Raw genomic sequence first — 17,707 nt, 5'->3', positions numbered from 1 at the left:
AATAAAATGATTATGATACATTACCATGAATAAAATGTCAGTAGTAATTGTCTGCGATTAAAACACAGTCCATTAATCACATTTTATGAGTAAAAAAAAGATTTCTGCACCCACCTGGTTTTGGAATGAGTCCTTGAAAAGGTCTGCAAAGAGCAAAGTGGTAAGAAAAAGTTATTCTAGAGTGAATAACTTCACATTTAAGGGACAAAGCTGGTGGAGGTCTACATCTTATTTCCACACATTTGATGTACTGGAGAGTGTTTCTGGCAGCAAAACTAGTGTGACACTAGGGAAAAATGCAGCGATTGTTTCATATTATAGTCTATTGTTCATTTCACTGTGTCACAAATCACAGTCTTTATGGCAGGGATTCTCATCCATTTTTATCGTCAGCCTTATTTTGCTGCTGTAGTTGAACCGTGAAGGTGTTCCAGGTTTACAATAGGCTCTTTACATACCATTACTTATGATATGATTTCATTTTTGTTTGCTGTTAGTATGTAAACAGGAGTAAACCAGGTGTTTACTGTAACAGAAATAGTTGAAATCAAAGTTCATCTGAGGACGTCTTTCTCTCACGAGGATAGGAGGAGGTTTGGATGCTGGCTTTCAGTATCTGTGTTTACAGTGTCTGTTCAGTAGGTGACAAGAATCTGTCTTATCTAAAGTATTAGTTGAATAAGAGAATTAAATGGGACACACTGACATGAGTTGGACAAAGGTACCACAGTATAATATGTGTTTTCACCAATATTTACAGTACTGTGAAAAAGTCCTAATCCAACATTAGGTTTGTTGGTTTAGTAAAGTTATAATGACCACACAGATGTATTTCAGTCTCTGTATTCAGATCCAACCTGGATATATGGAAAGTAGGTTTCAGGGAAAAAGCAGCTTCTATAAACCAAATTGGCCGTATTTAGTCTGTCAACACATGGCAGATGTTTGTAACTGTTTGTGCTGCTTCTTGTCATGGGGTCAGGGGTCACACTAAATAGACACTCAACCTTTAGAACCCATTTAGTTCAGTTTTTGTGTGTCTTTTATGAATGTATTTTGTATTTTCTTACTGTATCTGAAGAAAAGAGAATAAAAATGTATGAGTGCTCATCTCAACCCTGCAAAACTACCAAGACTTTTGGACAGTACCACATCTGTCATGTTATATTAAAAGTATTTCACAGAGACTTGGATGTTTGACCCGTGTTCTTCTGTGATAATGCAATGAAGAGCAGAAAGACTTGAAAATAGTTCCTGTTTTTGTATTTATTCTGAATATTTATTTATTATGGGGGAAATAAATGACAACAATGCCATCTTACATATCAGTATTGATATTATTGTGATATATTTCACATCATTTGGTTTATGGTTTTTAAAATGACCAAATTGTTGTCATGAGATACACACATTTACAATAACTGTAGGAAGCAACTCCTTCAGTTTGACTCACAGAACAGTCACTTTCATCAGTACAATCTCACTTCTGCTGATAATCAGTCATAGATGCTTAGTTTTGATATTCCCCCTCATTTCTTTTATTAATATTTTATGTTTTGTTTGAGGCTTAAATGAAAATTTTAATGAAATTTCTAAATAAAAGGAGAAAAATGATCAAGTATGATTACGCGTCTTCTATTTTTGATGATATAAGTGAAAATGTAATAATAAATCGGTCTTACAGTGTGATCGTCGTACTTATTCATTAAATTTCCATGACATAAATCATTCTCGGGACATGAAAGAGTATGAGATTTTCCACAGCCTCATTGATAATCAGGTAACATCTTTCAAACACTTCTTATGCTTCTTATTATTTGGCTGCAGATCTTATTTTGTTAAATATTTCATATAAGAGGGTTAATGTAGAGACTCTAGAGACGTTGAATGGTTCTTGTACCTCCACAGATGCTTTATCAGAGAACAGATAAGCGGTCACAATGATCATGCGATCTCTGGTTCCCACCTGGTGATAGTGAAGCTGATTTTGTCGGCCACGGCCAGGATCCTCTCCAGGTTCTGAGAGCCGAATGTGCAGGGCTTCCTGAAGGGGATGCCGGGGGGAAGGCCCTCGATGATGACTGAGTCCGGGTTGTTTTTGATCCTCTTGTAAGGCACTTGGACGGGGTACTTGATGCCCAATGCCTCCCCATACTTCCTGTTGAACAGATCTTGGACTTGTTCTCGCAGAGTGTTGGCCAGATCGATCCGGGACAGTTTAGACTCCAAGCACTCTGAAGTCACAAGAAAGACGAGGCACAGAAATGTCTAAATACACACTGGTGAAGTATGAAGGACATGAAGGACAGGCAACACTGTAGGTGATGGGAGGTATTGGCTGGTGTTTTCTGTAGCAGTTTTATGTTTGTCTGGCTTCCAAAGTGAGTCGAATGCCTCTACACCTTAAGGGCTTCTTACCATCAACAGGATTTAACACATCTTTGAACTTACACTAAAGGCCCATTCATGCTCACTTTACATATATAAACAGGTATATCCATTTTAAACCGTGTCAAGCATCACTGCCTTCATACTTGCATCCATTACATTGGAATGAGCGTTTGACAATCAATCCACCAGAGGGCGCTACTCTGTATTAACATAATGGACGTGTACCACAAAGAAGAGTAACGTTTTTAAAGAAGAAATTCGATAACAAACATGGTGAAAACAGAGGTTTTACTTATGTGGATACTAAAGCTGATATTGAGAAGGTTAGTTGTCATTAATATGTCAGCAGTTTATCAGTAACTCACACAGTCGCTCTTTGAAAAATTCCTCCATTTCTGGAAATTATTCTCTTCACATCTCAAAAAGTGAATCCACAGTTCCCAGTGGTACTGCCCCGTATTGTCCGTTTGGGTTCGCATCCGCAAACTCCCAGAGGACAGACACAAATATGGACGTAGTGAACGCAGAGGACGGACAGAACGCTCTGTCCATATCTGTACACGTCTTTAACATAAAGCATAAATGGGCCTTTACTTGTATCAGATACTTGGTAATGTTAACAGAAACAATTTGAACTTATTACTTATAGAATGTATTTTTAGACTCATTATCCTCCTACTACATTAGCTGGTTGAGCTCAAATAACATATGGACAAAAATACTGGGGAACAATACAGCTACATCTTGTAGTATTCCCTATTCCAGTGGATCTGAAATATTATCATGATAAAAATGTTCAAACAAAACATTATCGTGTATCCCCAAAACTTGATTTTGGGGATATAATAAATGGTGATAAATCACTTATGAAAGGTTAAATGTGGAGTGTAGAAAGACAATAGTTTTAGGTCCCGTACAAACCGTCTCATCTGTAGGTCACTGAATGGTTTGATGAGTATGAAAATGATGAATATATATTATGGTCTTCAGAGTCAACAGATCCCACCCCAAACTGGAGATTATATTTGGGGATTTGGACCAACATGTTAGACAGCAGTCGCCACATTCATCATCACAACTCTAAATGAGGGATTTTCTGTTTGGAAAATGGTGTGGGGTTCATAGACTTGTATCTTCAATGGCGTTGGAACCCGTGTGTGTTGTTAATTATTTTTCTCTGAATATCAGAGTTAAATGTACCTGAGAAGCCAGGCCTCTTGGATGCAGCTGCAGCATCCTCTGTTACTGGTGATGCGTCCTTGACATCCAGTTCTATGAAAAAAACAAAACAAAACATTTAAAGTTAAGCATTTGTTTTCTCCATCTCTTAAGATTTACTGAATCCTATAAACATCAAAGTTGCTTTTTGTTCCAGCAACTAAGCTTGGTCACAAATAAAAAGTAGACTGCTGCAGAAAATCCCAGCAAGGACACTTTTCCTTTAGAAAAGCTGGTGCAAAAATAGCTCCTGAACTGGCTTTGACCTCATAATTTGAGCGAGCAGAGGACAGTGCAAATAGCATCTTAAACCTGCATTATGAGCTTCCAGCTGGTAGAATTTTCTGCGTTAAGTCTTTCTAGTGTCTGCAGAGATGCCACTTTACTTTTACAGCTTAGAACAGAATAATATGTGGAATAGGTTTATGTACCGACTTGAAATGTTTAGTGTTATTTGCAGAATGAAAATTGACTTTGCTCGAGTGTACAAGGTTAAAAACAAGACGTATGTGCTTTTTCATTAAGACTAAAGAAAACAAAACTTTTACCATAGCACAGAGAAGCAATAATTGCTGGCCTGCTGAGGTTTGTACCCTTGAACCCTAAAGCATATGTGTGCACTGATCAGTGTGTGCTGGGCTACAAAATACGCAACCATAAGCATCAGACCTTTTTAGTTAAACAGTCAGAATTTTTACTAGTGACAAGTGTCAGAGAAATAATGGGACAGCACACAAAAACAAATAATTACACATTCATGACATGCACAAAGTGGATTTAATTTTTCATCAGGGCTTTTAGCTGAGTTTCCTTTATTGGAGGAAATGAATGATCATAATGCCTTGATGCATTTTTCTCCACATTTGTGATTTTAGTGGGTAATGCTTGGAGGGAAATTGGCTGTTATTTTAATTTAATTTTATGATGCAAGTACCTGAATCACAGACGGGGACAGAAGGCATTTCTTGTTTGACTTGGTCCGTTAACAGCTCAGGCCTGGGCACAAACACAGTAACAAAACAGTGGTTCATCTCTGGAATTAAATGTGCATCAACTGTCAATAGTCCTGTCTGTGCTCTTACCTTTTAATGACAAAATTTATCTGACTGCTGGCATTCAAAATCTTGCGTAGTTTGGCTGCTCCGAAACAGTTGGGCCTTCGAAGGGCGATTCCTTCAGGCAGTCCAGTGACGTAAAGATCCTCTGGGTACATCTGGAACTTAGAGTACGGCACCTTGGAGGGTTCTGGGAGGCCCAGAGCTTCAGCTGAGGAGGAAAACACTAGAGGTAAAGATGTGGACACAAGTGTTCTTTCTTTTTCCGTAGCTCCAACTTTTTCTTCAATGATGTAAATATGTATTGGGTCAAGCTGCTTCTCTTATAGACTACACTGTAATGTCTTTTCTGTTTAATTCTTCATTCTTTGCCCCACTGAATTATTAAAATAATGTTGACTAATTCATGGGGTCAAACAGGGCATCAAGTATAGGGGAGTCGGGGTGGGGGGTGGGGTTACACTTCTTAATACACTGTTGCTCATAAAGTTGGAATAATTTTATTTTCATACACATTCCTCTTTTTATTCCTATTCATACACATCAGTAATTACCTTTAACCAGGTACAATGATCACAAACTGAGTCCCAGTTACACTTTATCTATCAATAAATCGCATTGTAAAAGTCATTTCATGGGAAGAGGAAAAATATTTTATTCCAGCTTTATGGGAAACAATGTACTACTAACAACTCTTTCTAAACAGTTAGTGGAAATTATGAAGATCTATTAAATATTGACAATATGTTGTTTTTTGCCATTTCTTTCTTCTTTTTTTTGTTATTTTCATCAAAATGGATCAATGCATAAAACTAGGTTATAATACTGATGTATCATTTAATACATTTTTTTATTGTCAGACATAAGAGAACAGTTATAAAGCACTGAATCTACATAGTTTGTATCTATCATTATATATTGAAATGAGAATATCAACAACAACAACAACAACAATAATAATAATAATAATTAAACGGTAGCAACAATGGAAGCAAATAGACATTTTCCACAAACAGCTAATAGATTTTTAACAAAAATGACATTACTTACAGTATGTATATATACAATATTATATATTATACGAAGAAATGACAGAACAGAATATAAATGAGAAGGAGACAGAAAAATAAAAGTAGTCCCTGCTGTGTGCCTTTCAACACTGCAAATACATTGAGAAAGAGATTGAGAGACATGCTGTTTTATTTCAGTTAATTATAGTCGTACACTTTATTATCCATAAACAGAGGAATCATTTTAGTTATGCTGTTGCGCTGCCACATTTCAGTTGTCATGGTAAAAATACATGCCTGTTTGTCTGAACTGATGAAGCGCCCACATGCATGAATCACACATAAATAACAGCCTAATTCAATATATGATGAGGATATAGAGAAACAGAAATGTTTGGCAAAATTAACATATCAGTAATTTAGAAACCACCCACAATTTTGCAGGTCGTGTGTAGCTAATTTCCTTCCGCTCCCTGTCATATGCACCACTGAATGAACTGATATTAATATGAACCAGCTTACCTTCTAACCAGCTTTTTTTTCATTAAGTTTATTTGATATGGAAAACGCAAATGACATAGCTCCTAAGCTGTGCTCAGGTAAAGGATATATAAATGTAGGATATATAAATGTAGATGACATTACAGCCACTCTGCGAGTCTTTCCTTGTGCTGCTGCGTGCTTAGCTCCACTTCTGCAGGTAACTTACCGTACTTGATGCAGAAGAGGCTCTCCACTTGTCGTCTCAGCTGAAGAATCATTTCACCAATGTCCTCCACCAGACTCCCAGCTGAATGAACGAGAGCACAAACAAATACGCCAAAGCAGCTGTTTTACACCAACCGCATCATGAGGTCATAATTACATGAAGACAGGGGGGTTGGACTGGCCTTTCAGGTTAGTGTGCATCTTCCCACCTGTGAGCATCACTGCCTCTGTCTTTGCCAGATTTGATAAATTCTCCCTGGCCTACGCTGACCCGGTAACGACAAACTAACTGCACTGCGCATTAATCGTTGTAATAAATGATGTTGGAGAGCAGTGCGGTAGAAGTGCAGAAATTGGGGTGGAAATCAGTTAGAAATATTTTGTGTGGTAGAATACAACCAAAAACTATACAACTATAATATTATTTATGTCCTAGTGACTCTAAAAGGAATTGCAAATCAATCTTGAGGAGTTCATAAGAGACTAAAACACAAAGGGGCTATACCTCAATGAGTAATACTAAGGGGTAATAACCACTTCTTTTCTTATCATCATTGCTCATATATTTGTGTCCGTACTTGTTCTGTAGTATTTATTATATCTTGTGTCAGTTGCAGGTCTTAATATTGATTCACACATCAAAATGCTCACTCTGATGCATGTTTCATACCCTTTAGTGACTTGTTTTTATGTAAAACTTTAACAATAACAGATAAAATAGCCTTTATATGCACAGCTTTATACAACTAGGGCCGTACGGAGCATCAGTCGGCATGTGTGGTTTTATTTTATCTCACTGTGTCTCTTTAAAAACACAGTACACCACAAACACAGTTGTGTAACATTACTACATCTCAGATCCATCTTTCTCTGTACCTTCAGAGGATCTTCTAATGCTCTGGTTGGCTGTGTTCGGTGACAGAGCTTCAGCTGCAAGAAACAAGAAAAACATAAGAAGGACAAGGACACACAGAGCTGTTTTCAAACAATAACAAGCATGTGGTTTTTATATGGGGAAGAGCTGAAAGACAATATCCAGTATGTTTATGTCATTACAGCGGCCTGAGCTGAAGGAAAACATCTCATTTCATGGTCAGTGCAGATACTGTAAACTATCGTACTATTTACTAAAAATCCTTGAATGTTTACCTTCTCTACGCAATTACATCTGACACAAAGAAAACTAATGCACCCTACTGACCTTGGGCTTGTTAAGTTACCATAGCTCATCTTCCATTCATACAGACGTCAACAACACCTGATGGCTGTGTATGTGTACACAGGGGGGGCTTCAAGAACTGGCTCAAGGAGAGGACCGATTACAACAAGACTCAACAGAATACGAGCTTATCAGTTGCATTTATTGGTACCTACACTGCAAAACAATCCTTCCACAGGGTTCCTACACATTTGAAATTTCAAAATTCCAAACTTTTTCCAGACCCTAATTTACAGATGTCTTGGTCAAAAAATTCTAATCAGTCTTTATATTTGGGATTTATGAGCCAGTCGTCAGAGAATTTACATCTACCCATTATGAGTTCTGCCAACGATCATACAAGGCATGTTGAATAGCTCGCTCATGAACGGTGTGTGGACATCACCTGCTCCGTTGAAGCAGCAGTGACATTTGACATTTGACAGTACCTGGGCGGGCCTTAAAATGGGTTGGAGGGGGATACGAGCAGAAGACTGGGCATTCAACTTGTCAGTCTGCACAAATGTTTTCTGGGATGTGTAGCCTACTGTATGTGCTCTCACACAAGCATTTTAGCTGCACTAGCAAGCACCTTAAAAAAAACAGATCGATCCATTTCTTTGTTTAGATATTCCTAATTTTATAGAACAGTGGGAGCAGTCTTGGAAACATGAATATTTTTCCATACATTTGTTTCCATTTTCCATACTTTTCCAGACCTGGAAATTAATAAAATCAACTTCCATACTTTTCCATACTTGTGTAGGAACCCTGCTTCCAAACTGTTATTTTGAGAGAGGAAAAACACTATGATGTCAGTAAAATGGTATTCCAAGTAAAGTCCTCTTTGTGGGAGTAACACCTGTGGATCTGCAGTGATTTGGAAATTGATCATTTGTCTGTTTTTCATGTGAGACATTTATGTGAGATAAATCAAATCTATCTTTTACTCAAATTTATTGATTATTCCTCTGACACTGATGTAAACAGCAGGTTCACCACTTATAGAGAACTGCTGAAAGACTGTCATGTATGTCATCCATCTCATTATCTTTTGAGATGCTGATTTTTTTTGTTTTGTTTTGTTTTGGAAGGATTTAAGTTTGCTCCTTTCATGAATATCCATTCTTTATTGTGACACCAGGCCCCAAAACACTGTTACAACTTTCATTTATCACCATTAGCGCTGGCATTATCCTTCACTCAGGACACAGGCACAGCAGAAACAAAAAATATCAGATATCAATTCGTATGGGACAAATATTACTATAAGAATATTTGCTGAAATAGGGTGGAATTTTTCTTTACAAATTACAGATACTGCTAACTTTGTAAATCTTATCTTGGTGATGTCGCTGTACTAGAAGGAGGGAGGATACAAAATTATTACAGGCGCTTTTAGCAGCCAGCAAGAAATCTATTACAAGAAGGGGGTTAAAGCCAACTCCACCAACAACAGAAGACTGGTATAAGACCATCTTGCAAATATTCAAAATGGAAAAATGTACTTTATCAGAATCCAGAGGGATACATTTTATCATGTTTGGAACAAATGGATCAAGTTTGTATCCTCTAGCCATCCAGAATTTGTATCACTCTTCTAAAAATGTCTTCTTTATCACAATCTCCCTGTATTTATTCTTTGTGTTATGTTTTTTTCTGCATAAACACGTGTAATGTTGAAAGAACCCAGAGGTATTGTAACCTATGATTGTTCTTTTTTACGTGAGAAATACCAAAACTGTAAGCACCCAGTTCATATGTTCATTTTCTTTTTTTTTTTTTTTTTTACACTTTTGTATGTATAAAATAAGAAATACGAAAAGGGCTCTGATAGATAACATATGTATGAATGATAATGTTGAAGATATCTAGTTATCTTTTCCAATAAAAAAAAAAGGAAAAAAACAAAAACAAATTACAGATACTGCAAATTCACATTCACAGATGACCTCCACAATCAACAAAATATCAGCAGTCCATTCGTAGTATTACTCCTGTTAGAATAAAGCTTAAGAGTGGAAACAGTAACAGTATGCTGAAACATCATTGCACACATCAAGAGCTTAAATATCTGAATTGCCATTTATTTTTTCATTTGTTAAAAGCTTTGTTCCACTGAAAATTGATTAGAAATGAATAAGGGAATCGATAAAGAATTGGAACAGTACGCATAATCAGTAATGGCACTAGCATATAAAAAGCTCTCATTAATTCCCATCCCTACTTGTGCAGCGGTACAGTTCAAAACCATGTCATAGCTTCATATGCTGAGATGTTCTTAAAGGCCTTTTCTATTGAAAATGTATAAACATGTCCTCTGGGCTGTTTCTGAATAATGTAATTATTCATTTTGCAAAAGAACAACAAAACGCCTTTCAATCTGAAACCTTCTCCCCACATAACTTAGCATTCACATGACACTGCAAAATACCAACATATTATCACACTGTACTTCAGCCGACTTCCATCTGAAATACTGCATCTTTACAGTTAGTAGTATCATTATTTTTTAATCCCAAATGTGATATATTTGTCTCTTTTATGATTAAACCATATTAATCGACCCTTACAGAATATAATTACACTATAACTGCAAATGAAGCTTGATGTGACATTTGCTGCACTTACCTCCATGTTCTTTCCTTTAGTGGTCATTTGTGAAAGAAAAGAAAACTTCAACAAAGAACAAGCAAATCAATAAAATAAAACAAAACACCAAGAGCACACTGAGCGGACCATCTATTCTCTTTAGAATCGGATTCTCGTGTTGAATAAAGGCCTCATTTATCGTTTCATTTCATTCATGAAAAACAAATAGTCTTACCAGTGCACAGTCCATAGTCTTTTGTTTGTTAGAAGTCAATTAGATGCAACAAGTCATTCCATCCTAATTCACATTGACCTCCTAGTTTATGTCATGCTTTTTCTTAGACAAAAATTCATGTGAAAACTTCAATTAGATTCACAGGACCTTGAAAAATCCTAAAGCTCCTGAAGAAGGAGTAATATAAAAGCTTTAAAGTTTTTATATATAGGCAATAAATATTAATAGTTTCCCATAAAAAGGCTTCAAGGAAATTAAGATAATCTCTCTTGGGAGTTAAAATGTTGTAAAAAGTGGATTTTTTCAGCTCACTGGCAGTGTACACAGTATTCAATAGTAAAAGTTGATTTCAGTAACAACTGCTCACATGGTAAAATATGATCCTTAGGCTTTCCTGGATGTTCAGCACATATTTAAACTCAATCCAGCAGAAAGTAAGCAGTTGGTGAGGCTTAGAACACGGATACAAATGATGAAACTTGGCTTAAAAATGCACAACCAAAAGGTATTTGGAGTTGAGCACAAGGATCTTCGAAGGTCCTGTGAACTTGAAAACCCATCACATGAAATGGGAAAAGTTCAGAATTCTGGGTGAGTTGGCATGGATCGACCAAACTGCGTGTCTCCGAGCAGATTGTGGGTAATTACATACATAACAGTGTAGGACTTTTTACTTCCTGTGTTTAGTTTGCCCAGAAGTAAAGCACAGACTTTTAGCTCGCAGCCCAGTATAACGGTAATGAATGACAATCTGTTTGTGGTGCTCATAGCACTGAAAACTTCACACTTTAAACATGCACAAGCATTGTCGCCAGTTTACATCAGAACTGCATAAAACATAGCGCCTGTAAAAAACTGGTGAATTCTGTAGCTTATCAACCGTCACGCAGGCATTTTATGAATTTTTTTTTACACCAGCAACATAGAACAATATTCACAAAGCTTAAGAGTGTTTAATTTTTTCCCTCAAGGGCATTTTAAATGTTTTATTTTCACTATATTTTTCTTGTAGCTAGCCTTATATTTTAATTACTTTAATTATTCTTAATGGCTTCTTATTGTTTTGTTGTTCTGAACTGCCTTCTGTTGTTTTTATTACTATTGTTTTATCAAAGTTCTTATTGTGATTCCTTTGAATGGTCTTTAGCTTTCATTGTTAACTGAATTACCATTTTATTGTTTTTATCACCACTGTTTCTTGGCTATACTGCAAATGAGGCCTCTATCTCAATATATTCTGAGATTAAGTAAAGGTTTAGTTTACTAGGAGTCCCATTAGCAGGTATTCTTTCTGAGCTCCACAAAAAAACTTAACATTGTGATAGTGAAGTGTCAAAACTACATCCAATTACAAACAAAACTAAACAAAAAACCCCAGTATCTTTTAATAATTTCATTTAACATTAACCTCTTAACTTTAACATTGATTGATTTAACACTTTAACCTTAAAATCATTTTAAAAATATTAACGCTGGATGAATTTATGAAATGTACTGAATGTAAACCTTTTGCTGCAAGCACTGTTTTCAGACTTCATTTACCTCTAGTGAAGTACAGTAGTGTGAGAATCTCAAAATCCTGGGCAATAAAACCACAGCTAGAAGAAAAAAAAGGCAAATACTTTGGGCAAACAGAATTAGACACTGCCTTCTTATTAGAAAGTAATAAATGAGGCCAGTGAAATTAAAAAGAGAATGTGGTCTGCTCAGCTGTTCTTGGTAACCTTCTTCTAAGTCTAAGGTTTAACTTCAGTCTACTGAAAGTTCTGTGTTAGGCGGGGCTAGGATTAGGGTTTTACTGGGATTCTGGAGGAGGAATTTCTATAATAAAAGTAACAAACTGTCATCATTCTGGGCAGCAGGACTGGGGGACAGAAATCTGGGGATCTGCAAATATGCACCATGAATCGAATGAAAATTTGGGATGTGTAATGATTCATTTGGCTAAAGAAGCAACACAGTCAATCAAGTAAATTCAGGGTGTCTACAGGTTCAGATACCTAATGCATTTTAAAACCTCTGCAAGATCATTTTAACCATATTTACACATTTTGGACAAATCTTTTTCCAACTCATGTATTGCAGTTAAATATAAGAAACGTGCAGTTTATTGTCCTGTGCAGACGTAGGTTTTAACCTACATTTTACCAACAGGTTAGTGCATGTAGGACAATTATCACAATGTGCTTTTAGATTCATTCAATCATTTCCGTTTTCTCAACTGGTTTGTCCTTTAGAAGATCATAGCGGTGTTGGCGGCGTGGATGTGTCGCCATGTTCATGCTACAGTTGTCATATATACATTTTTGTTGGTTTCTGGGTTTATTTAGTTCACAAAGTCAGCTAAAATATACAAGGTTTTCTATTTTAAGTAATTTTGCTCTATTAATATTATATTACTATTGTGGCATATTTTGTTATGATTTTTAGAATTATTTTGAATATTTTGCTTTTAGGTTTCTAAAGCTTGTTGGTAGGTACTTCTCATGCACTGAAGTAAAATACTGTTTAAACTCATACACAACCATCTGGATTTTTATGCGGTAACTCATTTTTTTTTTTATAGCTAGAAACCCAAATCAATTTTATGTCTCTTAAGAACCAAATGTACAAAATTAGGCTATGCCCTGAATTGCCATAATATTTTACTGACTTTATCAGTGTTAACATGTTAAATTAAAGGTATTTTACTGGACTGTCTGACTTTCAATATCAGATAAAGTCCATAAAATGCTAGCTAGATAGTTAATACACAATCACCAACTAACAGACACAAGATTTTACAAGCTGAAGTTGACAAACACTGACTTTCACACTGAAAAATCTCTGCATCCTTTTGATGCATCATTTTCATGTTGTTACATCTTTGACATAGTTTTTGTTTAATCTCGTCATGTCTTCTGTTTCTCCTCATTAGGTCTCTTCTGAAGTTTTTTTTTTTTTTTTTTTTTAAACAAAATTAGACTATTACACAGTTTTTTTGTTTCATTAACAACTAAGGTAATTCGTCCAGATATTAAAAACTTGTTTACTCTTCTACATTTTATTCTGATTATTGGTGATGGAATAAAAACAGCTAATCTATAAAAACAGCTTTTCTTATAGATACTGCATTGACTAGCATTTATTTATTGGTATCAGTTCTGCCCATATTGCACAGAAATATAAAGGAAAAAAGGAAGTATTAGGTTCGGCGTCAGGTGTAAGTAAGAAATGTATCTTTGACAAAAAGAAATACAAGTGGGATAAATTAAATTAGACTTAAGACCACACAAATTGACTTTTAAGACTAAATAAAGATTTGTATCCATTTCAAGGCTTTCTGAGGACCTGTAGACACCTTGTGATTATCTGTTGTTGATACATGGTGCATTTCACAGATTGAGGCTAGTTTTTTAAGGGTGGAACTACAGTGGGCGGTGGGGATCTTTAAGGTTGGGGTTGTGTCTACTAGCAGACTTGGGAAAGAGGGTGAGTGTAGGAAAAATATCTGGAAATAAAAAGTGGTTCCATACGTGCGGCAGCTTATTTAGCTCCCTACAAAGCGGCCGAGTGTGAGGTGGAGGTGGTGAGAGATGGACGGCTCCGGGGTATCTGTGGGTGGAGCTGGCATTCCAGGAGCTGTGGTGAGAAGAAGGGAGATGGAACTGAGGGGGCCGGAGGGGCGGAGGTTACCTGCGTGATTTTCCATCGGGTGGTGGGGAGCAGAAGGAGCAGGAGGGGCAGAGGGGGCAGAAGGGGAGGCTGTGGCCGGACATGCCGAGGCTGCAGGGGGATCCACAACCGACTCACCGGGCTCTTCCACACTTGCATTCGCATTCGCGTTCGCATCTGGACACATAAAAGAGGATGGAGATTTCTATTGATGTTTTTCTGTATGACACTATTATACCAGAGTATTAAGGCCAAATTAAATGCCGCCACCTTTCTGACATCATTTCCTAAGTCTTTTTTTAAAATATTTTTCAGGAAACACAAAAAACTTAACTGGAAATTGAGTATTTGACGATTTGATGAAATGACAGGAAATCATTTTAGGGAGGTGACAAAATGGAAAACAAGGAAGAAGGCACAATATCTCCACAGGTGAAAATACAGTATGTACTTATCACTGCACAGAAACAATTTCCTTATTAAAAGAAATAAATTATAAACAGTAAAGCCAGTTTATATATGCAAGACACTTTGGAGTGACAACCATGTGCAATAATAGTTTGATAAAAAGGCAAGAGTTCAGCTTTGCTCTTAAAATGTCACATTCATTCTTGACATTTCAAGTTTACTCTCAAAATACTCTCTGCTTCCTCTTCTCATTTATTTTCCTTAACATGGTCCTAATACTCCTTTACAGTGGCAACAGGAAATATGATCTTGATACCTGACAACACATAAAGTAGTGGAAAAAAAGGTTTCAGACACCCTTACCATTTTACATGTGTGTCTCACATGAGACACACATGTAAAATGTTATCCTGAAATATATATTAAAAAAATCCTATTTGTTTCAAAAGGTGTGGCTGCTTCAGACAGAGACAAACAAATTCAAATGATTTTTTGGTTTATTGTTAACATGAAAAAAAAAAAAAAAAAAAAAGAAACTACATTCTTGACAGTTTCAACATGTCATGTCCTGGATGTGTTTCATTTTTTGCTGAAACAGTTTTGGCCTCGATGGAACAGAGCATGTGCAGAAGGGAACATGTGGGTTTGGAGAATGGAACAATAGTTAGAGTTAAATGACTTATAACTGATTCTTAATACAGTATATCACAAAAGCATGGGGTGTCCTAAAACTTTTTTCCACCACTGTACTGTATAATAATTGATTATCATTGAGTTTCAGTGACAGAGGAGACACTATTTTATCATTTCTTTTTTTGATTTAGTATTTATGTTACGTTATTTCCCAGACAATACAAACCTCTATCAATTTTATTACGAGCATATACTAGACTTGTGTACTCATTTATATACATTTTTATGCTTTATTATGACGGCTGTAAAGTAAATCTAGACATCAAGGTCACAGGAGAAATAGAGGGGAGTGACATGCAGCAAATGACCAGAGTGGGGGTTAAACCTGGATGAGCTGAAACAAGACCTTGGCCTTTATGGTACATGATCGACCAGGTGAACAACCAGGGTTCCCCTTCATTTATATGGTCATGTTATATATAATATTTACACCAAACTCATGACTAGAATGTCTTAAGTCTTTTTCAGACACTGACTCTCCATTTGACTGAATTCTTTTAATCCATTTTGACAGAAATACAGGAAGAAAATCTCTAACATTACAATCATTACAACTTAAAGAATCATTTTTTTGTTATACAGAAAACATGGTAAATTGTCCCCTAATTAATAAAGATTGATATGTAGTGAATCAGTGGTTCTCAAACTTCCCCTGAAATATACTTTTTTATAGCCAAGTACCCCCAACTCTTGCTTTAGCATTTTTGATTGAAAAAAAAAAAAAAAAATTAGTAAAATTTGTTCATGTGCCAAAGGTTTCTGTTTGTATTTTCAAAACTTTGTAAACAAGCAACATATATTTAACTGGAATATATAAAAAAATAACACATTTTTTAAAGTAAATTGTGTGTGCAAAATATAAACTGAAAAGTGCCCTCTTTCACTGATAAGAAAAATAAATAAATTGGTCATTAATTAATAAATGACCCTTTCATCAACAAAAAATAATTTGAAAAAATCATGGGAAGGAATGCTTCTAGGACTCTTAAAAAGAGTTTGTTTGAGGTGCTGTTTGGAAAAGGAATTCATAAATAGATAACAAACAGTGCTTGTTGTAACAAAAAATAGTTACTTAGCTACTCAAATAAAGTCATTTTGAATAATACAAAATAGAAACGTTCTTAAAATGTTGTCAAAGCTTAAAAAAGATAATTGACAATAGAGCTATTATATGAATGTATTTATTGTGTTTAATATTTCAGCATTAATTCTCATTATTTATTTTGTATTTGGTACATGATGACTTATTTAATGTATTTTTCAAAACAAATTTCAAGTACCCCTTGGGCTTCTTCCAAGTACCCCTGGGGTTATGCGTACCCCACTTTGGAAACCCCTGCACTAAATTGTACTACATGTAAAGCTGAACAACTAAACTTCTATGAAAATGTAGAGTTGTCTAATCTTGAAATATTCTTTTTAAGTTTGATTTTTGATATTTATACAGCTAACCTCTATAAACGGCAAAACATTTACTGCATTTTAAAGGTTGAATTTAGGACACTGGATTACTTCTGATGTGACTGAATCTGTGAAAATTGTTTAGAACACAGGGAAGGAGGAATATTCAGAATAGTTTTGTTCGCTCACCTGGCACCGTAACTTGAATGATCTCCCCGTCTGGAGGTTCTGTTTTAATCCGTTTCAAAGGAATGCAGTCTGCTGAAGGACCTGGGGGGATAGAACAGTTCACATTGCCTGACTGTGACACCGTGTTTGTTGACTGTGAGAGACGGATTTAAGTAGCTGATAGAATGTGTTTGAACTGAACAGACTGAAAAACATGAAGGGAAATGATCTTTCACCATCTGATACCCGGGACCTAAAGAGGAGAATATCACAGCAAGGATTTTTTTTATAGCGTAATAAAATAATAGAGTGGTTGCACTAACCTGCTTCACAGTCAGCCAAAGGACTCACACATGCACTTGCTGATCTGTAAAACCAAACAAAACAGTTGTGAGTGTGGACATATATCAACTTATTCTCTACTTCCAATAGCCTTATAGAGATATGTCTGTGCATATTTTTAACATTTTTAACTTAATTTCTACTTGGAGCATCAGAAAAATTACTAGAATTTATATTTGTTGGTTGTTGTTTCCCTTTGCCATTGTACACAGTGAAGACTTTGAACAAATTTAATTAAAAAAATATTGAATATTAGTTTAGAGGAAATATGTTTATTTTTGTTTTCTTACTTTTTGCTCCTATTGAACATATATTAGACATATACATGAGGTTAATTTCATATATTTCTATTTGTAAATTGCACATTCAGTTACATTCAACATTTCAGTTTAGCCAATCTAACATTATTTTACATTATGTTAATTTATGTTTATGTGTAATTCTTATTTCTGTTACCAGTGGTGAGAGTTCAATGTTGCCACCAATCGTTGAGTGTGTGTAAAAGATGGACCCAAGGGTGCACTCGCTATAATTGGAGGATGTGGTAATGATGATGCCGTACCAAACCACCGCCATGACGGGGGGGGTTTAAGGGATTTTGTCATTTACATTAACTGTTGTTGTTTTGTAAAGT

The 17,707-nt window shown here is 35.8% G+C and overlaps 1 protein-coding gene across 3 annotated transcripts in view; it reads right to left on the bottom strand.

Moving 5' to 3' along the window:
- The window catches only part of gtf2ird1 (GTF2I repeat domain containing 1), a 56,332-nt gene that overhangs the window by 8,690 nt on the left and 29,935 nt on the right, over window positions 1-17,707 (bottom strand). For 2 of the 3 annotated variants that reach the window (XM_030154383.1, XM_030154382.1), the window contains exons 12-21: window positions 17,055-17,098; window positions 16,753-16,833; window positions 14,083-14,238; window positions 7,259-7,312; window positions 6,384-6,464; window positions 4,692-4,875; window positions 4,544-4,605; window positions 3,592-3,663; window positions 1,967-2,234; window positions 115-143 (exon numbers count right to left, since the gene is read on the bottom strand). In XM_030154383.1, the coding sequence (XP_030010243.1) occupies window positions 115-143; window positions 1,967-2,234; window positions 3,592-3,663; window positions 4,544-4,605; window positions 4,692-4,875; window positions 6,384-6,464; window positions 7,259-7,312; window positions 14,083-14,238; window positions 16,753-16,833; window positions 17,055-17,098 (1,031 nt within the window). The remainder of the gene's footprint in view (window positions 1-114; window positions 144-1,966; window positions 2,235-3,591; window positions 3,664-4,543; window positions 4,606-4,691; window positions 4,876-6,383; window positions 6,465-7,258; window positions 7,313-14,082; window positions 14,239-16,752; window positions 16,834-17,054; window positions 17,099-17,707) is intronic. The other variant, XM_030154385.1, reaches the window with a different exon arrangement.

The sequence above is a fragment of the Sphaeramia orbicularis genome, chromosome 14, assembly GCF_902148855.1.
Source record: "Sphaeramia orbicularis chromosome 14, fSphaOr1.1, whole genome shotgun sequence".
Lineage (NCBI taxonomy): Eukaryota > Metazoa > Chordata > Actinopteri > Kurtiformes > Apogonidae > Sphaeramia > Sphaeramia orbicularis.
Note: the sequence above shows the minus strand (reverse complement) of the source record. Positions and strands in the feature narration are given on the sequence as shown.